This window comes from Xyrauchen texanus, chromosome 27, assembly GCF_025860055.1.
Source record: "Xyrauchen texanus isolate HMW12.3.18 chromosome 27, RBS_HiC_50CHRs, whole genome shotgun sequence".
In the NCBI taxonomy this organism is placed as follows: Eukaryota; Metazoa; Chordata; class Actinopteri; order Cypriniformes; family Catostomidae; genus Xyrauchen; species Xyrauchen texanus.
Genome location: NC_068302.1, coordinates 1,434,565 through 1,462,442, shown reverse-complemented (window position 1 = coordinate 1,462,442; position 27,878 = coordinate 1,434,565). Strand labels below are relative to the sequence as shown.

At 40.7% G+C, this 27,878-nt stretch overlaps 1 protein-coding gene across 7 annotated transcripts in view; it reads right to left on the bottom strand.

The window, feature by feature from the left end:
• Positions 1-27,878, bottom strand: part of LOC127620631 (serine/threonine-protein kinase WNK2-like) — a 156,073-nt gene that overhangs the window by 68,268 nt on the left and 59,927 nt on the right. For 5 of the 7 annotated variants that reach the window (XM_052093815.1, XM_052093814.1, XM_052093816.1 and 2 more), the window contains 9 exons: positions 22,907-22,995; positions 18,289-18,508; positions 10,422-10,674; positions 10,084-10,190; positions 8,046-8,741; positions 6,510-7,139; positions 4,174-4,590; positions 3,575-3,624; positions 3,321-3,474 (listed from right to left, as the gene is read on the bottom strand). In XM_052093815.1, the coding sequence (XP_051949775.1) occupies positions 3,321-3,474; positions 3,575-3,624; positions 4,174-4,590; positions 6,510-7,139; positions 8,046-8,741; positions 10,084-10,190; positions 10,422-10,674; positions 18,289-18,508; positions 22,907-22,995 (2,616 nt within the window). The remainder of the gene's footprint in view (positions 1-3,320; positions 3,475-3,574; positions 3,625-4,173; positions 4,591-6,509; positions 7,140-8,045; positions 8,742-10,083; positions 10,191-10,421; positions 10,675-18,288; positions 18,509-22,906; positions 22,996-27,878) is intronic. The other 2 variants (XM_052093818.1, XM_052093820.1) reach the window with 2 other exon arrangements.

Genomic DNA, 27,878 nt, shown 5'->3' with positions numbered 1-27,878 from the left:
CCCGCAGTGGTGACCTTCCACGCACCCATGGCTCTTCCCATCACGCCTGCCTCACCTGTCAGCGAGCAAACCACCACACCAGTCGTTTCCCATGAGCCTGCACGGTCCACTTCGTCTGCCCGGAGGAGGAAGAGAAGACGGGGTTCCGCCTCCCGGCCCACGCCTGCCTCGGTCTGCGAGCCAGAGCCTGCGTCACCCACGGTCAACCAGCCAGAGCCATTAGCCCCCGATGTCAGTGAGCCAGCGCCTGTAGCCCCTAAAGTTTAGATTAGTTCCTGTTTTGGTTTTTGTAGTTTCTTTTATTCTGTCATGTTCACTGTTGTCTTTTGTTTTGTGCTGTCATTTTGAAATTTAGTTTAGTTCCTGTTTGGTCTTTGTAGTCCTCTGTAGTTTCTTTTTATGATTGGCGTTCCCCTGATTGTTTCCCCCAGGTGTCCCTCATTCCCTTGTTTGTTCCTCTTGTATTTGAACCCTGGTTCTTTGTTCAGTCCTTGTCGATCGTTGTTTGAATGTTGATGTTTGTTCATGTTCGCTGCTCCTGTATCTTGTTCGCTCGAGGTCTCCCCGTGTTTTAGTTTCCTTTTCCCATTGTGGACCTTTTTATTTTTCCCGTGTTTGTACAGTTATTATTTGTTCATTAATAAAGCCGCGATTGGATCCACACCTCCCATCTGCCTTCTCCTCCTTCCACACAAGCGTTACAATGGTCAATGACACTTTCTGCCTGTCAATAATTTTGCAGGATCTCATCATATTGCTGTTACAGCTAATTGTGGCATAATGCCATTTTTATGCCACATTGTTCAGAACAGATGACAGTTGAGGGCACTATTTTGCTGCTGTTTTTTTAACAACCGGTTCTGCACAGTGTCAGTCTCAATAAACCTATTTTTGGTATCTGTGGAGTGTGTGGTTTTGGAAAGAGGGGGCGTGACTAATACAACGGCTAATTCTTGTGAAAGTAGAACACAACCTTTAACTAGACAAGTAAAGATCATCAAGACAAACGTTAGGTTGGCTTGAAAAAGCCTAGTCTGAAAGTTTATTGATAGATTGCTTAGCTAAGCATTGCTAGCATGTTTTAGCATGTTGCTTTGCTAGGCAAGGCTTTTGCATTTGGATGCTAGGCAGTTAATAGGGTAATACTAATAAGGCTCCTTGCTAGTCTGAGTCAAATGACCCAACCCGGAATTGTCTATGATATTCTGGTGCTGAGATGTGTTTTGCTACTCAGTTGCTAGGGTGACCCCATCTGGTTGCAAGGCAGTAGCTAGGGTGATACTAACAAGGCTCCTTGCTAGCCTGTGTCAAATGACCCAACCCAGAATCTCTACAATGTTCTGGTGCAGAAATATGTGATGTTACTTTGTTGCTAGGGTAACCCCATCTGGTTGCTAGGCAGTTAAAAATGTGATACACAAAAGGACCCTTGCAACCCTTAGACAATGCATGAAACTGGGTGTCTGGGATAGGATGGGATGTAGATTGAATCCTCTAAACGAGCTATTTCAGGGTAACGTTTTCACACCTTGAATGGGAGTCAATATAAAATCAGATCTGTTTGGAAGTCCGCTACGAGAATACCACAATTCCGATCAGTTAGAAAAGATAAAGCATAAAACTTCAGAACAGCTTAACATCTGTAGGAGGAGTTACTCTTGAAATCTTTGTCTAAGAAGAAAAATAATAACTAGAGAATTTTATCATGACAAACTTTAGGTTGGCTTGAAAGTCAAGTCTTAAAGTTTATTGATAGATAGAATGCTTAGCTAGGCATTGCTAACATGTTTCAGCATGTTGCTAGCATGTTGCATTGCAAGGCTTTTGCATTTGGTTGCTAGGCAGTAACCAGGGTGATACTCATAAGACTCCTTGCAAGCCTGTGTCAAATGACCCAACCCGGAAGTCTCTATGATGTTCTGGTGTAGAGATATGTGATTTGTTACTTGGTTATCAGGGAAACCCCATCTAGTTGCTAGGCAGTTACCAAGGTGATACACAAAAGGGTCCTTGCTACTGAGTCAAATGAATGAAACCAAATGTCTCTATGATGTTCTGGTGCAGAGATATGTGATTTGTTACTTGATTGCTAGGGTAACCCTATCTGGTAGCTAGGCAGTTACCAAGGTGATACTCAAAATGCTCCTTTCTACCCTGAGTCAAATGAATGAAACTGTAAGTCTCTGAAGTTCTGGCTCAGAGATATGTGATTTGTTGCTTGGTTGCAAGTGTAACCTCATCTGGTTGCTAGGCAGTTACTAAGGTGATACTAAAAAGGCCCCTTGCTACCCTGAGTTAAATGAATGAAATTGGAAGTCTCTACAACGTTCTGGTGCAGAGATATGTGATTTGTTACTTGGTTGCTAGGGTAACCCCATCTGGTTGCTAGGCAGTTGCCAGGGTGATATGAAAAAGGCTGTTTGCTGGTCTGAGGTGGTTGTATCTTAAAAACTGTGGGAGGAGTTACTCTTGATAATTTTGTCTAAGAAGAATACAAAAAATAATAATACTCTTTCAAGCCAACCTGATTATATATAAATATTATATTTTATTACATGTTGAACATGAAATCAATATAATACTATTCACCCTTTTTGTTAATAAATGCCCATGCTTTTTTGTATGATTCAGACAATTTTCCTTCGAAGAAAGAAATAATATTCACCAATAACATCATAACATCAGTCCTGATAGATACAAATTCTGTTCTACATTATTTCCTGCTGAATAGTTTAACTGTGAACTAGTGAAGTCTTCCCTTGCAGAAAAAGCTCCATTTACTTTTGAACTAATTAACATGAAAAACTTTCAGAATTAAAAAAAATAAATCCTATAACTCATCTTTAAAAGCCTCTGATTCAGGCTCAGGCCTTGTTTACAGGCAGAAAGTACTAGACAATGTTTTTCCTCCTTCCATCACAATTTACAGCTCATTTACACAATTTGCAGGTGGCGCTCTGACGCAGCTGAACACTCGATATGTGCCCATCCATAGACATTCAGTCTATTCTGAGATCCCACACACCTTCTACAACTTTTTGTTGAAAATCTCGGCTTCTGAGTGGACTTCAAGTTTATTCTCAGAGAGATTAAGATCAAGAGATTCTCAGTTTTGCGATAATGTATAAAACTTCATTGATAGTCGACAACATATTTTGCTGATGATGTGTTTATCATGCTTTTTCTGCTAAACTGCATATTTTGTTATTGACTTCTGAGACATAACATTGGATTAATTACACAAGGAAGCTCACAGACAAGTAGAAAATATCTGCTCTATCTTCTCATGTCTGAAGCTTGTGTGTCAGGTCTAGACTTACTTTGATCATGGTGAGTTTGGGTCTGTTGATCTTGTCTTGTCGTGAGCGTGAGGATTTGCGATGAGGTTTCCGGACTCTGGATTCACTGCGAGCTCTGTTTGAGCCCTCGTTCCCATCACTCATCTCTTTACCAGACGTGGCATCTGAGTTTACACTGAGAAAGAGCACACATTTGAGTTCCTGTATCAACAAGTGTTTTAACTCCACAGACATGCTAGATGAAAAGAATAGGATGTAAAAAGAGAGAATATTACCAGTCATTAGTGGACACTGCTGGTCCTGTCTGTTTATCCAGAGCAAATTCCTACAATGTATCCCAGGCAATAAAAAGAACATTTAGTAAAGTGTCATATATAATGTGCAAGAAGCTTCAATAGAAACTACAATTTAAAAAGTTTAAAAGAAAAAACTGAACAATTACACAATGAATTCATTGATATGGCAAAACATTTAAACAGCTTGACTCGATTAACATCTATTCCCCATATTTTGTGTCAGTAAAATAACTTTAACTTTGTTGTCAGCAATTGTATATCTTATTTATGCTGCTGCACACGAGAATGATCAACTTTCAATTTTTATACATTTTTAGTGGATTGATCCAGAATCGTTTGAGAAATTGTATACATCAGTGAATCAGTGACTCAGCAACTCACCACAAATCCTCTAATATGCAGAAAAACACAACACACACAAATACATTTGAAACAGCGTTCACACTGAGAGCGTGGCTTTGAACTATTATGGGAGCTCACTAGGTTTTTGGAACAGAGCCTGTATTCTCATTTCATATCGTCACTGTACTTCAGATACTGATATGCAGTCTATGTTCAGTGACTGGATGAGAAATCACCTCAGCAGACACTTCAGTGTTGGCAGGTCCCCCTCCACTTGCACTAGTGCTGTGCTGCTGCAGTGTTTGAGTCAGACCGCTGATGCCCACTTGGTTTTGCTGACTCAGACCAGCACTGGCTACAGAACGTGGGGCGGTGGGTAAAGGAGCTGGCGCTTGGCATGTGAGCTGAGGAATCTGGTTTTGGTCCAGAGGCACTGCAGAGTTGAATGCATCAAGGACGGGCCTGAAGGGTACTGTGGGCGGCTGAGGGGTTGGCTGAGGTGCATTATTGTCGGTATTGGGCAATAGGATAGTAGCATTCTGGGCAGCAGTTTGAGTGAGGTGAGACATTATCTGAGAGGTATTGACATGATCTGAGCTATTGGGAGTGTTCTGGCCCATTTGAACAGTTTGGTGTTGGCTGGTCAAGGATGCCTGAAAAATAAATTCTCCATGATTTTACAAAAGACACAAATTAATACATTAGGTTCATTGGTGAAATATACATACTGACTCGAGTGAAATTCAAATATAGTCCCATATAGTCTGATTCTGAAATTTGGTCACAAATAAAAATTTTGTTACAATTCAAATGATTATTTTAAAGAATATATGCTGAAGTCACAAGTAGATCTAGGTTTGGTGCTCTGAAATCACATTTGTGTTCGGGTTCAGATTAAAAAAATGCTGGGTTTCCATCATATTTTCCTGTAAATTTTGGGATATTGCATATAAAATGCTGAATGGAAACACCAAGATGCTAAATGCGCATTAAAACAGATGTTCTAGCTTGTGGTGGATGTGTGTTTTTTTTTTTTTAGATAAAAAATGCATAAACTACGATAGAAAACATTTTCAGAATATTGCAGATCAAAATAGTTACTTGACTTTGCCTAAAGTCAGAATAGTTCTCTAATAACTGGACTAACCAGCCAACAATAGCTTCTTTTCCACCATCTCGCCAAACATTTCTCATCACAAAACTGCATCATTCCATGCCGATCCGGGCCAGTTGGCGTGGTTACAGTTTATTTTTCCACTGTGGTTTGGTGAAATAAGGAAAATGTCTGTAACAGATCTGTCTTGGGTGACGGCATGAAAGGTAAACATTGGGGCGAGTGCGCTATGGAGGATGATCGCATGTTCCTATTTTTAGGACTTCTTTGTTCCAAGTATTATATGAGAATAGTATAAGTTCATATACTGCATATTTATATATTTGGAGTATAATGAGCTTGTAATCTGCTTCCCTGACAAAAAAAGGCATGTAAAAAATAAATGTGTGCTACAATACTATTTAAACATAAAATCATGAAAATACACTAAACATACACTATTTTTCATTAACTTCAGCCAACTAAAGCAATTCAACCAGCACAGTTGAGTATGGTTAGCTAACCGTACTGAGGATTCTGTGGCGAGAACGGTTTGCCGAACCGTACTCATGTGGAAATCCTCATATAACTGCTCCGTATCATGCTCAGAACCATTAAGCCCGATGGTGGAAAAGTGGCAAATGTCATCACACAGCATCTAAAATGTTGCTCTGGTCATGCTGAAATGTCAGAGCTAAAGCCATTAAAAATGATTGGCTACTATTACCTTCCAGAACTGCCTCACATGCTATTGTTTCCACATATAAAACATCTGCTGCCAATGAAAATCAATCATGTGACAAAGGAAATATCACTTTTGTTCTCTTGAACACATGGGATGAATACACTGCTTTTTAATGATATTCAGAGTTTTTGCTTAAATTAAATTACTTGGATGGAAACATGAACATGTTTATTCCATTTTGTTCGCAGAGTTGCATCCACGAGAGGGAAAAAAGTACTTGTTTTTGAATGGACAGAATTTCTGTGGTGTTTTTTTGTACAATTGTTCAAATGGGCAACCACTGTGTTGCACAACAATCTATTATTGTGGCCAAGTATATCTTGGCCAGAATAATATTCCTGCTGAAAAGACCAGCATTGCTGGTGACTATCTTATGTTTTTTTTGGGTTGATGTTCCCCCATCATGGGATGCTGGTGTGCTGAGGTCTCCACCAGGCTTTTCAACTAGAGCTTAACTTTCATCAGAAAGACAATGCTGGTCGACCAGCTAGGCCAGCATCAAACCTGCAGTAACCAGCATAGCCAGCTTAGACAAGCATGGGAACTGCATGCTGGTTAAGCTGGTCTTTTTAGCAGGTTTGGCATGATGTTAGTGACACGGATCTGTCCATTCACAACACAACTGTGCAGACTTTATTCAACCATATACTGTAATACATAACTTTTTTGTCTGTAGTTAATTATAAGATGCTAGTTTTGTCAGGAGCTTTGATTGAACATTTAAACAAACGTACCTGTTGGACAGGTGGTGCATGGCTTGTCTGATTTAGATGCCCAGGAGCAGTTTGTTGCATAGTTGAAAAATCTGATAGTTGCCCATCTGTTGTCACATTCACAGGTTGTTGCTGCAAATATTGCACTGCAGGTGTTTCTTGAGGCTGCACTGTTCCTAATACAGATGAGACACACTGCACGGTGGATGCTCTGCTCTGTAAACTCTGCTCTGTAGGCAGTACTATTTCTGTTTTAGATGGGAAACTATGTGCAGATGCCGCTGCAGTTTGCTGCACTGGTGGAAATGTTTGAGGATTGGGTATCTCTGTTGCAGCATGATGGTAACTCTGAGGAGCAATGTTCTGTGGTGAAGACACAGGCTGATAGGACACTGCAGGCTTCTTGGCCTGCATGATTGGATCTGCAGCCTGACAAAGTGATGTGTGGTTCTGGGGATTTATCATGTGTGGTGCAGTCGCTAGATGATGCAGAGGTACAACGTGTTGGGTGGTGGACATCGTCTGGCCGCAGGGTGCACAGCATGGCTGCACAGCAAGGGTCTCTGAAGGTGCAGAAGGGTAACTCTGCGGTGTCTGCACATGCTGAGCTATGGAAGGTGCTGTCTGGCTTTGGAGCCTCAAAACACCAGACTGCAGAACAGGAAACAATATAATGAAAACCCGTATACAAATCCAACCAATTGGATTATTTTTGTTTTACTCTTGCTCAGATGTTGTCTAACACAGAATAACAATTAAATATCAAGACATGCAGACAAAGAGCAACTGATCAAAATGAGTAATGTGCAAGCATGCAGATCACACAGAACCATGTTAGGTCACAATGTCTTCATGACAAAATGCAATTCATACCCTGCTGAATAATAGCTAACCATTTTAGGCTGATATGCAGTTGCCAACTTTTCACAACAAAAATACAAAATGTTTTGGCATTTTGAGCGCGTCAATGTGGCAAGGAGGTTCCAATCCAGTGTGCGCTGTCCGGCCTGGGTTGCGGGCTGTTTCCCCTCGAGCATTTGACTGCTTTAATACTGAAGCTCCTCTAGCATCTTGCTGCTAAAATATGGAATAATAGGCATCCCATACAGGATGTCTTCATTTAGGCCAATATATGGGATGTCTCGTCTAATAAAGCACACTTAGCAACCCTTGGCTGGTTTAAGCTTATTTTGTTTAGCAGGGCAAACAAAGGTCTGCTGTAAAACCTAGAATTATATTGTAAGCGTGGTTAGTGGGTAGTAGGTTTTAAGGGGAAAAGAGACTTTTGTTTTATCAGATACTCTGTTAGAAACCAGTAGCACTAGCAGGACTGGATGAATATGGTTACAGATGCAGAAAGGGAGTGGAGAGGGAAAATAAGCATTTATATTTGGTCTTATTAGACCAAAGTAGTATAAGTCCTACTACTGGAAGTGATTGCAGAACCGCAGCAAAGGACCAAGAGAAAGAGAGAGCATTTCTCTACAAGCAGCAGGGTGATATCAATTCCTCAGCAAAGGATATTGCAGGGGCAAGTTCTTTCAAAGCAAGACCTACCACGGGACTCTGAGAACGTTCACAAGCACAATCACTCCCTCTGCGATGTGACGTAAATTCTTTACATGATGTTTCCATCGTGTCCTGCGCATCATTAAGGCTGCTGGCAGCCCAGTTCTGCCTTCTTTCTGCCTTGGCTAGTGGAACCTTTAGAAAGTCAGTAGTAGGGGGATGTTTGTGACCAATAATACTTTGAAGAGATTTGTTGAGCTGGGATAAGTCAGAGGTCTCGCTGAGGGAGCCTCTACGCCGACCTGGTCCCATTGGCGACCCAACAGGAAGTATTCTCTTGACACTGCAAGCACACAAGTGAGGATCTGAAGAATAAGGCATGTGTCTTGTCTCTAAGAATGACCCCAGTTGCATTAGCAATAGGCAGGCCTGACATGTGGAATGGGGACAGTGAGGGTTGGGGTTTAAAGAATGCCGGCGCCCCTGCTTCACTTTGGCGACAGTCTCCTCCCCCTCTGTCTCACAGGGTGGTGCGACTGATGTGTCGCTATAGCGACGAGTTGTAACAGGCAAAGGAGAAAGCAGCAAATTCTGATCGGGAGAACTTTCAAATCCATCTTCTGTCAGCTCGAATTGGTCTTGTGGTTTTGGAGTAAAGGAAGAACTAGTGGGTCGTAGGAGGAACTGAAGATGTTTGTGTCTTCTGATTAAGTCATTCACAGAGGAGCTTTCATGATGTGCACCCTGAAAGACACTTCTCTCAAATATTATCATGAAATAACAAACCCCTAGCAGAGTTTTAATATCAAACAATACATAAAGAACAAAAAAAATAGAATTTTACATTTCTGAACAAAATGTGAATGGTACTTGCCCGTATAAAAGTTGCTGCCACAATGTTTTTTTTGCATATTGTTAGGTGGTTGCAAGGGCATAGTTAGATGGTTACAAGGTTGTTCTGGGTAGTTTTTAAGCATTATTGGGTAGTTGCTAGGGTGTTCTCAATATTTTTTTAGTGTATTGCAGGTGGTTGCTAGTGTATTTAGTGTGGCTTCTAGGTGTTAGATGGTTCTGGGTGGTAGTTAGGGTGTTCTGAGTGTCTGTAAGGGCATTCCTAGGTTGTGCTTGGGTGTTTTGGTTGGTTTCTAGAGCATTGTTAAGCGGTTGGTATGGTGTACTGGGTGGTTGCTAGGGTACTCTGAATGGTTCTTAGTACTAGGTGGTTACTAAGATATTCTGGATGGTTTCTAGGACCTTGCAATAATTTTGTATGTATTTTTAGAGCAGTGCTATGTGGTTGATTTGGTGTACTGGGTGGTTGCCAGGGTGGTCTTTGTTTTGTGCAGTGATTGCTATGCTGTTTTGAGTGGCTACTAGAGCATTGCTATGTGGTTGCTAGGGTGTTCTGGGTGGTTTCCAGGACGTTGCAGGGGAGTTTTGAGTATTTTTAGAGCATCGATAGGTAGATTATATGGTGCACAGGGGGTTTGCTAGGGTGTTCTAAATGTTTTTGTTTGTTTGTTTGTTTGTTTGTTTGTTTGTTGTTTGCACTTAGCTAGGTGATTGCCAAGGTTTTCTGAGTGACTGCTGGAGCATTGGGATGTAGTTCGCATTGGTGTTTTGGGTGGTTGCTAAGGCATTGCTATAGTGTTTTTTGAGTGCTTTTAGAGCATTGCCATGTGGTTGTTGTGGTGTTCTGGGTTGTTGCGTGTGTTTTTTGAGTGTTTTTTGGTGTATTAATATGCAGTTGTCTGGATGTTCTGGGTGGTAGGTCATTTCAAGCCGCATGATTTAAGGTATCATTCAAGTCTGTTGCATAAACTGTGCAGTGCGATGTTTAATACACAAATCACACATGCACAACTTTTAATCATGCATTCTATAAAAAATTAAATAAAAAAAAAGCTGCCCACAGTGTCCAAACTTGATTTTCCAGATAATTTTGAAAATCAATTTTAAGCTTTAAGTATAGGCACTCATGGGCTACAGCATCACGCAAGGGAATGCACACTATAATACATATCACATGTTGGTGCATCATCTCATATGCAGGCATGAATATCTATGATGGGTGTGTGTTACGGACCTTCTGGGTTGCCGTGGAAACTGATTCCTGTAAAGATTGATATACAACACTGTGCAGTCCACTGCTATGGGAATCAGAGTACACAGATGTACCAATGCCACTGTCAGCTAGAGGGAGACAGAGCAAGATTTATTTATAAATATACTCATGCTAGGGCTTAAAGGAGCACTTAAGGCTAACTGCCACTTAAGCATCTATGACATAATGTCGATTACCACAGAAAATTATTTCAAAACATCCCTCAGTTTATAAAAACAAACAAAAATGTTGTTTGCAAGCATATGCACTTACAATGGAAGTCTATGGGGCAAGTTTACGGCATAAACACACACTCTTACATGTGGTGGAGGTGGTCTTGGCACTGAATTGGCACACTTTGGCATGCTGGTCTACCTCCGGCTCCTCTGGCTCCACTAGACAAGGTGGTTCGCAGATGATGGGTACCATCCCACCTGGTATCAACTGGGCAGTGCCACCCTGTGGACCCCTGGGCACTGTTCTCTCCCTACGCCACTTGATCAGGGCCACCCTGTCCCGAATAGACTTGCCCACAATCTTTGCATCACTCTCGTGGAAGAAACCAGACTCAACCTGACAGAAGGTAGAGAGGAGGGGAGTATTTTTAGAGTAGAGAGACTGAAATGAGGGATCTATTTTAGGAAAAGAGGAATGCAGCATATGAAATTAAAGGAAAAATAAAAAGCAAGTCAAATTCTGTGCACTCAGTGAAGACAGCTTAATCAGGATAGACTGCAAATGATATGACATATAAAGATAAAACAGCTACTAGCGAGACCAGGAATAATTGATAGAGAAATAGGTAGTTTTATAATGAAGGACACAAGATATCTATGTAATTCATAAAGATATCATCCTAATATCAAAAGAAAGTAATAAGATAATATGTTTAGAAAATGTATGAAGAATTATATTTTAGGATTTGCTTGTATTTTTACATTTATTTTCATGACAATTAAACACATTTTGTCCCGAAATCCTCATTACTGTAGTTGATCTGGATGCTTAACTTTAAAGCTTTTTTGTAATTTTCATAATTAAAGACTAAGCACTGAAGGTGCGTAGCCCATATTGTGTCCGTTAGTATTATTTTTAGGGGTCAAGCCCCAAATAGGCGAAAGACCCGTACTGTTTTTGGTAGTTTTCATATTATTATTCTTCTTATGCTCTTGAGTCTATGGCAGCCCAAAGAACTGCTTGTGGGAAAGTTATGAAATTTGGCACAAGAATAGAGGACAGTCAGATCTTTTACCACAGCAAATTTGGATCTCTGCCTCAAACCCTGAAATGCCACCAACTGCCCAAATTTGCACTCACGTTTATGCTAATAACTTTTGAACCGTGAGTCCTAGAAACAAAATTCTTGAGATTCTACAAGGAATTCTTGAGATTCCTTGGCTCAGGACGATTTGAATGCACACTATAACGTAATTTTCAGTCATGAATATTTTTACGCCATTTTGAATTTTCTGAAAAACCTACTTTTTCAAACTTGTCCTATGCCGTTTCTCTGATTTTTCGAAAATTGGCCTGCATCACCTAGAGGCACTCACGACAAATTGTTATTCACAGAATTTGTATAAACCATACCATTTTTAATGGAACTTCAACAAATTCGACGAAGAATGCGCAAAGTTGAACTTGAGGCTCTATCTCCGCAATGCTTTGAGGGATTTGGACGAAACTTGGTACGTGTCATCACCATTACAACCTGAAGTTACCTGCAGCGCTTTGATGCACTGCCCCCAACTGGTCAAGAGATAGAAAATGGCTAATTTGGCTTTTAACTCTTGAATGCTTTCCTGCATGATAACCATCATGCCAAGATACTACCTGAGCAGTTTCAGAACCGTGCCACATACTGGACATACTATTTTTAATTATTTTGAAAATAAATGTTTTTTTTTATGATTGAAAGGTTACTTTTTATAAATTTGCATACACTGTTAATCGGACTCTAACATAAAACATGTCACAAAGCTTCTTTTGCTGCTCATGGTGCCAATAACTGGCTTGGCCCCAGTCTTGCTGCTTGCAGCTATATTTATTATTATTATTCTGCTGCTTCTTCCTCCCAATAGGAGACAATGGCAGCCCATAAGAATGTTTGTAGGAAAATTATGAAATTTGGCATACTGATAGGGGTGGTCATGATTATTCCCCATAGCAAATTTGGGATCTCTAGGACAAACTCCATAGTGCCACCATCAGTCCAAAAATACAAAAAAAGTCTCCAAGAAACAAAATCCTTCTTTTGCTTGATTACTCACCTCTCAATGATTCAAATGAAACCCCATACATTATAACTCTGCCCATTACAATAGCTGCCTTCTTGGATGATGTTTACAGTTTAAAAGTTTCACATCCTTCAAACTTTGACCGATTTGTCCAAACAATGGCTCAAAATAATCTCCAGACCAACCGCACAAAAAATAAGGTAAAGAATTCAGATTTTCACATTTGTTTAAAAGTAAGGGCAGCGCAGATTTAACGAGGTTGATGTAAAAATGGATTTGAGGCTGTATCTCAGCAACAATTTGTCAATCAAACGAAACGTGGTATGCTTCATCAGGACCATGATCTGAGGGTACAATCAAAGTTTGGTGACAGCGCCACCTATGGGTCAAAATATGTAAAAAATTGCTATTTTTGCTATTCATGGGGTTGGTGTCTGTGGATACTTTAGGTCATGTAGATTTCAACTATACCAATTTTTTCTCATGTCAGCCAATCTATCCCTCTGCCACATTGAATTTGATTAAAACTTTGCATTGTCAGATTTAAAAGAATGAGAATACTTGAGCAGTTTGAGAAAGCACCACCTATAGTTCAAAAGGTAACCTAATCTTATGTGCTACCTCTAACCTTGCAATGTCCCTTTGCCTTCAGTCTGACATGTCAGCTGAGTGGCTCAGCATGTTAAAGCACTGTTTTATAGTTTCATGTCTCCTTGGGTCAAATCCCCACCTTGACAAACCATGTATTACAATTTCAGTTGCTTCAGAGTTCTTTGCATTGTGCTTACTAAATGTTCACTGAGTTTTTCTCAAAGCAAATTTAGATTTGCAGTTTGTTGTACAGTTACATGAATACAAAGTTGATTATGGTGACCACGATGATTGGCTTTTATTGCTCTATGCTTGGTATGTCCCTTTGGTGACTGTCAATGTTGTGGCTCTGTGATGCAGTGGAGTGTGCAGTGACCTGTTGAACGAAAAGTCAGAGGTTAAAATCCATCCTGAGGCAATATGTAATGTTTTGTGTGTTTGCGCTTTATTTCATATGTGATCGTTGTGTTGTGGTCAATGCTGAGCAATGCTTGCCATTTTGGTGCTTGGCCCCATAATGGCTGCCTGCATCTCTATTTAGGGCCCAAGCACTGAAAGTGCAGAAACTGTGGTGTGTTTGATTAGGGAGATTTGTTGTGTGGGGATGCCTCCAGGAACAGGGTTGGGAACAAGGGTTGGGGGCCTCCAGTTCCAAGAAAAATCCCACTTATCGTGTACAAAAAAAAGGGGGCTGATCACATGGATGTGGCTTTTGTGGGACACAATCGTAGCACCACCAACTGGCAGCAGGAAGTGTGGCACTTATAACAGATGTTGAAATAGCTCTCATATGCTTACCTGAATTGCTTCCAAATTGTTTACAATAATGTCAAGACAGTGCTCGTGTCAAATTAAGTGTCAATTATACATAGTTTTCCCGAAAGCCACCGGGTGGGAATGGACCCATAGTGCTTGGGCCTGTCATCGCTGCTTGCAGCTATATTTTAGATAATTTTTATTAGATTTATTTTCCTCCCAATTTGACATGCCCAATTCCCAAAGTCCTTGTGGTCGCGTAGTGATTAGCCTGGTGATTTGTAGTGATCACGTGGCTTGTTGAGCGCATTGCCACAGAGACATAGCACGAGTAGAGGCTTCACGCCATCCACCGCGGCATCCACGGCCAACTTACCACGCGTCCCACCGAGAACGAACCACATTATCGCGACCATGAGGAGGTTACCCCGTGTGACTCGGTGACTTGGTTGCTTAGAAGACCTGGCTTGAGTCACTAATTTTCATTACATTTTTTACTAGCTTACCATTAAAGAATTACTTAATTACTATTTTGTTTAAACCAACATTTATTACTACCACAATGTATAAATACTTTGCAATGTATGTAATATATCATGATTTATTTATACAGTAATGAAAAATAGATTTTGCATTATGTTTAATTATAATTTGGAGGCTACATAAAGTTGGCACTTAATTGTCTCAAAAATTATTTCACAATGCAAAAATCATAATGGTCTGAAAAAAGGCTTTAATTACAAAATACAAAAATTTGACTTCTAATTTTTTTATCTTTTTGATTTAAGTGTGAAATATGACCCAGATATGTTTGTGTGAGATTCAGGTATGCTTGAATACATCAAATCTTTCAAGTTGGTCTGTGTGAAATGTGAAAAATTAAAGGATAACTATCTGTCTATTAAATAAACGGTTGGGAGGGTGAAACAGGAAATGTTTGGAAGGCTGGTTCGGTCAATCAGGTCAAATATCAGCTGCTGACACATTTTCCCTTTAGCAAACATTCACACATATTACAATGCTCACATTACATCAATTGTGATTAAAGAAAGAGGATTTGCCGATGTTAACTTGCTTCAGGAAGATATCTGTATGTGCATACTTAATTATCTACAGTGTGCTCTCATGCCCATTCTATCCTTAACATAAGCATGTCTTGAGCTTTCTTCAATCAAACCAAACTACCAGTTCCAAGAAAAATCCCACTTATCGTGTACAAAAAAGACAATGTACAAGAATTTAGCTGCATCCAAATTCACGTACTATAAGAGTATGTTCAGCATTTGATAAAGAACGTACTTTCAGCCATTAAAACAGTATGTTCTTTCAGTATACAGGTGAGTAGTATGAATACATTCCTGAGCAGACTTAATCCAGGAATGTGGGCATTGTCCCGTAACCCAAATAAATTAAAAAAGTACAACTTCTGCAAAAATCTGGTTTTGTACAATTTAACCTCATCTTCTCATCTCCCTTGGTTTTATGGGATAGTTAAGTATCCACTGGATGCACACTTCAGAATCTCACCAGATGTAGCAAGTTATCCGGGATCTTTGGCCTACTGTTTAATAAATACTGAGGATTTGTTCACCCTACTAATTTGACATGCTTACCTGCTTTTGGTACACTAGGTAAAATAGAAATATGGATATTCAGACATGGGATGTGTCATGAGGCAATCATCCTATGAAGCATTGTGAATGATACGATTTAATAAAAAAAAAAAATAGTATAATATAACTATTGACTTATATTCATGGATTACAAAGAAAAGCGGTAAATGGTAAAAGGTCTGAACTTATATAGCCTTTTTAACCTTAGCGTATTCAAATCGCTTTACACTGCGTCTCATTCACACATTTACACACCAAACTGGCGCATATTACACACAAAAATTATCTTTTGCCACCACCTGCTGGCTAACAAATGTAATGTAAAAAGAAGGACAAACAGTAGCTCTTAACACATATGCACTGCTCTTACACTTTGAACACACATGGAGTGATACACACAGTGAAGTGTCCGAGTGCTGATGGTGTCAGAATATTAGTGCTCATGGAACGTCTCTCGTCCAATCAGATTAGAGGTATATACATCAGTATACTGTATATATATATCAGTAATGCAGGTAAAGTGTACATGCAAAGTGAAACATGGGGTAGAGGGCAAAACTCAATTATGTTTGCAAATTTTCGCTCAAGACGCTAAATAATATTGGATTATGTAGAAATATCGTAAAATCAGAGGTCAGGCTCCTCCAGTTTTCTTTTTACCACTAAATAATATTTTTAAGCGTTTTTTCCTTGATGCAGTCACATCAGCTTGTTCACAGGGGGCTTTCGGACAACATGGCAGGATTTTCTATAAAGCTGCTTTGAAACGATGTTTATTGTGAAAACTGCTATCCAAATACAAATGACTTGAGTGTAGACAAACTTATTTCTCAAGAAAAACATGAAAATTGTCAGTTCATATTAGTTCATATAGTTTTTCTCAACAAACAACAGCACTGCATTTAGTTTGTTTAAGTTAGAGCTCTGTTTTGTAGCCAATGTCAGACACTTGTGTGGCATTTATGATTTAAAAGACATTTATGTTGAATACTTGAATAAAACTGAGTGAAACATTTGTGGGTGCTCATATCGTATTGTATTGTATCGTCTTGCGAGGCTATGCATCATATCGTATCATGAAATTTGTGTATTGTGCCTTATATACTAATCATCCACAACATTAAAACCACTGACGGGTGAAGTGAATAAAATTGATTATCGTTACAATGGCACCTGTCAATGGGTGGGATATATTAGGCAGCAAGTGAACAGTTAGTTCTTGTGTTGGAAGCAGCAAAAATGGGCAAGCATAAGGATCTGAGGGACTATGACAAGGGCTATTTTGTAATGGCTAGATGACTGGTTCAGAGCATCTCCAAAACAGCAGGTCTTGTGGGGTGTTCCCAGTATGCAGTGGCTAGTACCTACCAAACGTGATTCAAGAAAGGACAACCGAACCGGTGACAGTGTCATGGGCGCCCAAGTCTCATTGTTGCACATGGGGATTGAAGGCTAGCCCGTGAAGTCCGATCCCACAGAAGAGCTGCTGTAGCACAAATTGCAGAAAAACTTAATGCTGGCCATGATAGAAAGGTGTCAGAACACACAGTGCATCACAGCTTGCTGCATATGGGGCTGCGTAGCTGCAGACCAGTCAGAGTGCCCATGATGACACATGTCCACCGTCGAAAGTGCCTACAATGGGCACATGAGCATCAGAACTGGACCATGGAGCAATGGAAGAAGGTGGCGTGGTCTGATGAATCATATTTCTTTTACATCATGTGGACGGCCGAGTGCGTGTGCATCATTTACCTGGGGAAGAGATGGCAGCAGGATGCACCATGTTCCCCGATGGCAGTGGCCACTTTCAGCAGGATAATGCGCCCTATCACACTGCACACATTGTTCGGCAATGGTTTGAGGAACATGACAAAGAGTTCAAGGTGTTGACTTGGCCTCCAAATTCCCCAGATCTCAATCCGATTGAGCATCTATGGCATGTGCTGGATCAACAAGTCAGATCCATGGAGGACCCACCTCGCAACTTCTGCTAATAACGTCTTGGTGCCAGATACCACAGGACACATTCAGAGGTCTCGTGAAGTCCATGCCTTGACGGGTCAGAGCTGTTTTCATGGTTTTAATGTTGTGGCTGATCGGTGTGTAAATATATATTGTTATTATTTTTATTTATTTTTCACAGAAAGTCAAAATATTGTACAGCAGTACAGAATGGTACAAACATTCCTTATTATGGAATTGGGATGGGGGTATGATTAATTTAATGAATCTTTTTAACACAATTAAACGCACTAAATTGACACGTTCAATCGACAGCCCTAATAGAGTGTACAGAGACTGATGCTTAATGGGAGTGGTAACAACAACATGAATGGTGATCTCTCTTAAGGATTATGGGTAGTGTAGTACTTGACCAGGAATTTGTCTATTAAAAATATATATTTTTAAACAAAATTATAAATTACTGACTTGTGTTACTACAGAAGCATCCATCATCACTTAGGAAAATGAATAGGATTTTTTACTTATAGAACCCTACTTTTTCCTTTTTCATAATTGTTTCTGTTGCTTTGATGTCCGTTTCATAATAGAAAAGGGAAACCTCTCAAGATTCTCCTCTCTATTTTTAGACATAACATAAACATGAAAAGATCAGTGTTTTATTGTGCCTCAATAAACCTCAATAATTAAAAAAAAGCTCTATTTTAAACAAAATAACTGTGTTTCACATATACACCCGCCAAACTCAAATTGTTTTCATGGATTTCACATACCACAATTATGTAAAATGTTGCTTATAGTTTATGTTTAGTAGTGAACAAACATTACAAATACTTTATAATATACATGTAATACATCTAACTGAAATAATTGTCTATTATGGTTATAAGATTATTTAGTATTCAACTATTTGTTTTTTATGGCCAATGATATAATACCTAGAAAAGATTGGTACTTTATAGGCACTTTTGATTGATGTTTGGACTGAGAGAACAAACAACAGTATTGACATCATTATCACGCACCATCTCCTGTGCCACAGCCTCAGGAACCTCTTTCTCCAGCTCAAAGGTGAACTCTATAGCGCCTCCGTCCCTGTACTTGCCCTTCAGTCTGCGTGGGTCCTCCACCCACAGCTTCAGAGCGATGGAAGTCTGTCTCCTATCGTCTTCCTCGGCTAACTCCACCCTCACACCCGTGTCCTCAGCAAAGAATGCATGGTTCAACAGGTCCTTGATGGAGTAACTGGGGACATAATAGTGTTTTATTCCCTCATGAATAAGACTTCATTACATTACTTCATCACAGATCAAATCTACAGATTTTAAATGCTCTCAGTCATATTACAGCATGTACCCCAAAAAACTGAAGAATCCTTATCAAGAACATCCAAACCTCTCACTCCCAAAGCAAAGGGAAATGCAACAAGCTCAGTTAAAAACTTAAGATGGCAGATGAATATAATTATCATTCAAAACGAAAAATATTGATAAAATATTGAGTAAATATTGATTAAAAAAGTTCAATTTATATACAAAATTTCATATTTTACCCAATATTTGCACTATATTTGACCTCGTGGACAAACATCTGTTGGGGGACAGCGTCCCTGTCCGCCACAGCAAACAAAGAGCTGCTCTGAATCATCAAGAGCTCTGTGTGCGGTCCAAAACAGTGTCGCTGGCAGAGGGCGCTTGCAGGTCCCTGACTCTCTTGTTGGAAGTGAGCAGAATCAGGAGGGCCATCTTCAGAGGAGGGCACACAGCTCGACTGAGTCTAGCAGCTCGAAGGGGTTCTCCTGAGGGCCCACAGGGAGTGCAAAGGGAACCCGTGAGGGGAACAGGCATGGCCTGGGAGAATTCAGCCTCTGGGCACCTCTTAAGGGACCTGATGACCAGGTCGTGCTCCCCCAAGGGCTTAGCGTCCACTGCACCGTGGTGGGCCGGTATAGTGGCTACAACACCTTCAAGGTGGAGGGGGACAGCCAAACAACCAACCTCGTGTGCAGAAATGAGAGCACTGACCTGACTGCGCATTTCTGCGGGTCTTCTAATCGGGAAGAGCACCAGTTGCGAACAGATGGCACTTTAGGGCGTGGAGCTGCCTGGTAGAGGGAGCTCTAGCTTGGTTGATCGTGTCTAAGACAGCCGGTGGTGGAACACTTTTAGATCTTCCGTGACCCATCCAAGGGACAGACGGGGAGATTTCTGAAATCTGGGCACGAATGCCAGAGGGTGCCCCGTCCCTGAGAAAGGAGGTCCTTCCTCAGCGGAACGTGCCAGGGAGGTGCTGTCACAAGGAGTGTAAGGTCCGAGAACCAAGTCTGAGTGGGCCAGTAGGGGGCCACTATAAGGACCTGTTCTTTGTCCTCCCTGACCTTGCAAAGCACCTGTGCATGTAGGCTCACTGGGGAAATGCATATTTCAGCTGTGTGCAAGCGCGTCTGTCCCGAGGGCAACCTCCGACAAGGAGTACCAGAGCGGGCAGTGTGAGTTTTCCTGGGAAGCAAACAGGTCTACCTGTGCTTTGTCGAATTGGTCCCAAATCAGCTGGACCACCTGGGGCGTCCGCTGTCATGTTAAGGCTGCCCAGGATATGAGTGGCGTGCAGCAACTGTCTGTGGTCTACTACCTGCTATAGGGGGACTCCTGTCCACAGAAAACAGAGATCTGTCCAAGGGCTGAATAAGTGATGGCAGAGAGGGGTGAAAATCACATGGTATGTGCCGTGGCACCATGGCCATCTCGGGACTCAAGTCTTAAGCCAGTGCTGAAGCGATCACCTATGCATCGACCCGAGCGGCGCGGCTGCTGCAGATGTTGCCATATGCCCCAGGAGCCTCTGGATCTGCCGCAGTGGAACTGCTGTGCCTTGTCTGAATTAATTTAGGCAGTTTAGCACTGGCTGCGTGCGCTCACTTGTGAGGCGCGCTGTCATTGAGACTGAGTCAAACTCCATTCTGAGAAAAGAGATGCTCTGAGCTAGGAAGAGCTTTCTCTTTTCCTAGTTGACCTGAATTCCTAGGCGGCTGAGGTGCTTAAGCACCTCGTCCCTGTGGGCGCACAGTGACTCTCGAGTGTGAGCTAGAATCCGCCAGTCGTCGAGGTAATTGTTTATGCGGATGCCACTTCCCCGGCAAGGGCTCCCTCTGTGACCTTCGTGAAGGTTTCGAGGAGTCACGGACGTGCCGAAGGGGAGGACCTGGTACTAGTACGTCGGGCAGTCGGATGCGAGCCGTAGGACGGGTCTGTGTCAAGGCAAGTTTGAGGCGTGAAAGGGGGGCGATGTCAGTTGCTGAGTGCAGTTCCTGCAGCACATCAGGATCAGGACTACCCAAGTGCAGTTCTTTAAGTTTTCAGGAGGGCCGTGGTATGCGGAGCATAGGCAGCCCGTCTGGTAGCTCTGTAGGCTTTGGATGCCAGTGACGACATTGTCCTACAGGCCTTGGAGGGGAGTACTCAGTCGAGTCCTCAGTGTCAATGTTGCAACACTCTCTGATGCAGTGGCAATATTCTCATCCAGTGGCGATATTGTCATCCAGACTGGCCGTGGGGCGAGCCGGTCTCGCATCGGACATGGACAGGGGCAAACGAGCTTGCTGGGGGGTGGGTGGTTTGTGGGGATTTACCCGGCGAAACCGTGCCCACTGTATTCCCCAGATCGCGTTCATCGCCAGCCGTGCCGGCCTCAATCCCGTAGGAAGAAGGTGCGGCGCGGGGGCTAGCTGAAGTGGCTTTCCCTCAGATAAAGGAAAGTTGCGATCATAACGTTGCCATGGTCATGTTCTCGCAATGAGAATATCAACCATTCATAAACGCTGCCTCAATGTGATCGCAGCCCAGACACTTTTCTGGCAAGAGAGACCCCTAGTGTCACTTCACCAACACAACGTCGTGAGTGACAGAAGGGAAAACTAAATTTTTCACAATTCCTGACATTTAATCGTAGAAAACATTCCCTTTCTTAGGTCAGTTAGGAACACTACTTTATTTTAAGAATGTGAAATGTCAGAATAATAGTAGAGAGAATGATTTATTTCAGCTTTTATTTCTTTCATCACATTTCCAGTGGGTCAAAAGTTTTCATACACTTTGTTATTATTTGGTATTATTGCCTTTAAATTGTTTAACTTGGGTCAGATGTTGTGGGTAGCCTTCCACAAGCTTCTCACAATAAGTTGCTGGAATTTTGTCCCATTCCTCCAAACAGAACTGGTGTAAAAGTGTCAGGTTTGTAGGCCTCCTTCCTCACACAGCTTTTTCAGTTCTGCCCACCAATTTTCTACTGGATTGAGGTCAGGACTTTGTGATGTCCACTCCAATACCTTGAATTTGTTGTCCTTAAGCCATTTTGCCACAATTTTGGAGGTATGCTTGGGGTTATTGTCCATTTGGAAGACTCATTTGCAACCAAGCTTTAACTTCCTGGCTGATGTCTTGAGATGTTGCTTCAATATATCCACATAGTTTTCCTTCCTCATGATGCCATCTATTTTGTGAAGTGCACCAGTCCCTCCTGCAGCAAAGCACCCCCACAACATGATGCTGCCACCCCCATGCTTCACGGTTTGGATGGTGTTCTTCGGCTTGCAAACCTCACCCTTTTTCCTCCAAACATAACGATGGTCATTATAGCCAAACAGTTCAATTTTTGTTTCATTAGACCAGAGGAAATTCCTCCAAAAATTAAAACCTTTTAGGTTATGTTGATATATGACTCATTTTACTGTGGATATAGATACTTGTCTGCCTGTTTCCTCCAGCATCTTCACACGGTCCTTTGCTGTTGTTCTAGAATTGATTTGCAATTTTTGCACCAAAATACTTTCATCTCTAGGACACAGATTATGTCTCCTTTCTGAGCGGTATGATGGCTGCATGGTCCCATGGTGTTTATACTTGCATACTATTATTTGTACAGATGAACGTGGTACCTTCAGGCATTTGAAAATTGCTCCCAAGGATGAACCAAACTTGAGGAGGTCCACAATTATTTTTCGGAGGACTTGGCTGATTTCTTTTCATTGTCCCATGATGTTAAGCAAAAAGGCACTGAGTTTGAAGGTAGGCCTTAAAATACATCCACAGGTACACCTCCAATTCTTTACACCTCCTATCAGAAGCTAATTGTCTAATTGCCTAAAGGATTGATTTCACTTTCTGGAATTTTCTAAGCTGTTTAAAGGCACAGTTAATGTAGTATATGTAAACTTCTGACTCACTGGAATTGTGATATAGTCAATTAAAGGTGAAACAATCTATCTGTAAACAATTGTTGGAAAAAATACTTGTGTCATGCACAAAGTAGATGTCCTAAATGACTTGCCAAAACTACAGTTTGCTAAAATGAAATATGTGGAGTGGTTAAAAAGTTTGTTTTAATGACTGTATGTAAACTTCTGACTTCAACTGTAGGATGTATGCAGTATTATTTTTTTCTTGTCAGATTTTCCTCAAGAGTATGTGTTAATTACAACATTATTTTAATTATAATAAATTCATTATCATCATATGTCTCTTTCACTCTGTACTGGACTGGCTGCTCTTCTGGGCTCATCACACAAATGTGTGTGGCAGAAGAGATGTGCCAGTCTGAGTCAGTGTTTTGTGGTAGTGGGCAGTGCCAGAAGCTATTAGTACTCACCGCTCCTCCTTATTCTGACAAATACACTCGCCGATGATCTCTTTTACCTCTGGATCCATCACCTTGTTATAACTGGCAGGCTTCACCCCCTAAAAGAGACAAAGACAGAGACTCTGTTAAAACCTGCAATTAAGATATGTCTCGCTGCACCGTTTCTCACAGATTTACCAGAATTTTAATCAAAGCACAAACTTTGGATGAATTTCAGAATGTGACATTTCATAGTAAAACAGGACATAAACAATTGGGACGGTAGTTGATTTTGTTTATGAGGAATTGTGGATAATGGTTTGGTGATAAAGGTCTTTATAAGATTGTTGAAGGGGAGGTGATGAAAAATAAGAAGGACCGGAGACATCAGCACAGAGGGAAATACTTTTCAGAGGTAGAACAAGCCATTACATTACGATGAAATATAATGATTACAAATAAGATCAATTTAGCTGCAAGCAGCAATTAACAGGTTCAAGCGTTTACGGTCTTTAAGTATATATGTAACAGATATTAGGTATTAATTACACAGTCTGTTAGCAACTAAAACAATGATTAAGTGCCTTAATTTTCAGAAACATCAAGTTAAGTAGCACAGAGATTTTATATTTTTTTAATTTCTCACTGTTAGCACCATCAAGAGGGATAGATGCGCGTTTTTTTCATATCTTTTCAGACTGACCTCCTACAGTACATAAGTGTCCAAAATTTGGTTATAATATCTCATTCCGTTCAAGAGTTATAATTATTTAAGTTAAAGGGATCACGGCCACTTAGCATGTTTCAGCATAACGTTCTGACGATTCCATTTTTTTGATAATTATTGATACTGGGACTCCAGAGAATCTCTGTGCACTTGTTTGGTTCCAATTGGGCGAACGGCCTAGGACTAGTTAGTTTTTATTTATTTTTTTCAAAAACCAAAACACGACTCAAGGAATGACAGGAAAAACTATTTTTGTTTCTAGCTCTTACGGTTCAAGAGTTAGGTTCCAAAAAGTAAATTTTCTTTGTTTTCTTGATTATAGCGCCACCTATGGGCGGATTGGGCTGATTTCAAGCGTATGAATATCCAGCGGAGCACTACCATCCCCCAAAGTTTCAAGTCTCTTGGCCTTACGGTACGGTCTGCATGATCAGTTGTAGGGCAGAATAATAATAAATATAGCTGCAAGCACCAATTAACGGGGTTCAAGCGGCATAGGACATTTGAGCGCATTTGTTACAAGATATTAAGCATTTGGCAGACAGCTGTACGCACCTAAATTAGAGATAAAGCAATACAATTTTCAGCAACATGAGGCAAATTTCCATAGAGAAATTCTGCTTTTAACATTTTTGTCCGGTATAGCACCACCTATTGTCTGATCACCACCAAACTTATTAAACAAACTACCTCCGCACTATGCCTGCATCCTTGTGCTTGTGGTCGAATCACAGCAGTGCTGATGTAGGGCCATATCGCACTCTTGCTCGTGCGATTTTGCTTAAATAAAGTCTTTATGTTACATTCCCTTTTATCACATTTTTATGGTCATACCTATGGTTACCTTAATGTGACCTAGTAAAATACTTTGTCACTGTCCACAAACTCTTTATAAGTTGATGTCACATGAACAGAAGTTTAATGAGTCTTTTGGCTTTGTGTTATGCAAGGTCATTTTTGTTTTTCTTCTTTCCTTCTGTGTACAGTGTGTACTGTATGTTCAAGTGGATGTATCCGTTCTTACAAGGTAATGACCAATTGACCATATTTTTGGGAACTTACTGAATTAATAGATTTATTGTTTTATATGTAGCTTTGTTTTTTAAGGGTTTAAAGTGACTTTACAGGGATTTAAATTTTATAGACAGGTTGATTGAATTTCATAATATTTCATAGAAAGTATTACATATTTATTTGAAATTAAGTAAGAAGTTGAAGTAAAATTTTGCCTTCTGATATCTGGCCTATACGTCCACACATGGCTTACATGAGACTAATGGGCCTAAGGTGCCTGCTTTAATTATTTTACACTTCTTTTGGGTTATTGCTTGGACTCATATATCGCTGTCTGCAGCTATATTTATAATTCTTCCTCTTGTGGCTGGGAGTCTATGGCAGCCCCTAGCACCATCTTGTAAAAAGTTATGGAATTTGGGGTTTAAGTAATCCATAAATGTAAGTGCCATGTGCAAAATGTATGTTAAACTGCTGGTCAGCCAATGCAGATAGAGATAAAAAATGTTGGTGTATGTTAAGTAGCCTGGAGCATTACAAATATAACTGTTGTTCTTAATAAAAATACTGAGATGTGCCTTTATGGCATTATATGCATATCAAATGTGAACAAGAACATAGATGGGTATACTTTTTACCAGCTGTATAGGGTAGAATTTATAATGACCACTTTGTTTGTCTTTATGTGTGTTATATTTCCCCAAGTTGGACAATGCCAAAATTTCAGAAAGGAAAGGGAGTAGGCCTCTGGGGAGTTGCTGGAGGTGTAGATGCAGATGTACTTATTTTCCTGAACACTGAAATTTTACAAGACACCTCTGCAAACTCTTTTTCAGAGTGACACATCAAAAAATAGGAAGTGGTTATATGTCAATAGTGGAGGTACAATAGAAAAAATATCAGAGGACTAGTTGAAGCACAGAGCCAGCTGAAAGCAACAAGGTTTCGTATAGAAGATACGAAAAACACAGACAGTAAAACTTAAGGCGAGGATGACAGTTCAGCAATATCCAGTATGAGTCAAAAAGAAAAGTTAACAGTTTCTTTAGAGCCTGTTCAGAGGAGAAAAACACATCAGAAGAACGGAGTAGGCAAGACACAGAACAGCCAGCCAGTTATGTCATCACTGGGACAGATGGAGAGAAGGATTTCCCCAAGCCAGAGGTAAGGGAGGCAGAGTCACAAGAATATGATGAGGCATAAGATTGGTCAGAGGAAGAATTACAAATTCAAATTAATTGAGAAACATTGCAATGTAAAGAAGCAGAAGCAGCAAAATCATTTCTAAGAAATGGTACAGAAGAATGTTTTATCAAAACAAAAATTACAAACAGCAAAGACCACAAAACCAAAATTGAGAATGACTTTTCAGACATCTATTCAGCGGCATCTAGTGTTGGTCACAAAGTAGCTTCAGGAGAAGAACTATTATTGTCTGTCTCAAGAGAGCAGCTTACAGTATCAGAAAGTGGTAGAGAAACACTGAAAGACACAGAACAGCCATCCAGATATTTGATGTCTAGGACAGAGGAAGGTTTGGAACAGAAACATGGGGAATCACTAGAAAGTGAATCTGACAGGAAAATATTAGAATTATCCACTTCTGAAGGTTCAGACAAGGCAGCCAACAACAAAACTGTGTCAGATACAATCAAAAACAACGAAAAGCAAATATAGACAGGTGTCAGCAATTCCTTCAACCTTCAGAATTTTTATCAGTGCTAAAGACCGGAAGAAAATTGCACCACAAAAATATATCAATAAATTCGAAAGCCATGGACCAACATACTTTACCAACAATTTAGAAAGAAAAACACTTGCTGTGCGCATAATTTCACATACCAGCATGTACGATCCAAAGCCAGCAGGAAGAGACATTTTCCCTATCTAAAAGTAAATGCAGTCTGTAGATGCTCTACTTGTAATGCACAAAACTCCTTCACAATGCAGAAAAAGCCCAATCCACTTTCCTGTAGCATCGCAATGACTGTCAGGCTTGATAGATCAATCAGTCATCTTAAATCAGAGATATGGTTTAGGCCAGCAATCAACATAAGAAGAGGAAAGATAGCTAGACGTGTTTCTCATGGTGTTAGCCAGATATATTATAAAAGATTAAGCACAACACTTGTTCAAGAATTGATCTCAGGAAATGTCCCACATAGCTTGAATAAAAACATACTCAAGGTAATTGCTTCTGAAGTAAGAAAAAGCATGCAGATCCATGAAAATGTACTTATGGTAATGCATCTTACTCAGCGTATCCTTAAACAGTGTTACAGCAACTTTTATAGCATACCAGGGTACATACAGCATTTGCAGGTGAACCCCTTTGGAGCACACCTGTACACAGAAGTAGGCATTAGCATCTTGGTGCTTCACCTAAGAAGAAAAGCACCAGTGTCATTATATCTAGATGCAACCGGAGGTGTTGTCTCATAGATAAGACCAAAACCAAAGAGTGTTTTATTATGCACTTACCTTGCCTGGATGAGATAGAGATGCTCCACCTCTTCCTGTTTGTGAGATGCTGAGTAATGAGCACAGTATTCCCACACTTTCTTTTTGACTGATGCAGTTTCAGCTGAAACTCTTCAAGCACACCAGTCAGAAAATTCATAAAGTAGAAACTGACTTCAGCTGGGCCTTGATGCAAGCTGTACTTCTGGCCTTCAATCGCAAAAATGTTGATGCCTACCTCGAGAGGGCCTATGCTATCAGCAAGAGGACATGGGCAGAGATAAAGCCATACACAGTTTTGCATCTATGCTCTGCCCATATTACCAAGGCTGTCAGTGTCAGTATAGGGAAGAAGAGGGATGGCAAGGGACTTAAAGAGTTCTCCACCTTTGTGTTTGCCAGACTGCAATACACAACAAATGTAGAGGCAGCCAGAGAACTTTTCAGACACTTTTGTGTAGTTTTGCTGGCCAAGCGCATGAAGACCTCATCAGCACAGAGTGAAAGAAGGCCAGGGAAGACGATAGAGATCCAGACCACTCTGATGCATGGGAACAAGAAGAGGAAAGGAGGTCAGCAAAGACAATTGTGGGAAGATCTCCATTTTCCAGGGTCTTTAAGAAAGTCTTTGAAGATGTAAAAACGCACAGCTGGTACAGAGGAAGATGAAGAGATTCAGAATAATCTGTACTGCTGTCCTAAAATCCCTGTCATCCTAATGGATAATTACATGGGAATCGAACCACTATGGAGCTGCTTGACGCTGGGGGACTTAAGAAAATATGCATCAGGCAAAGGAAG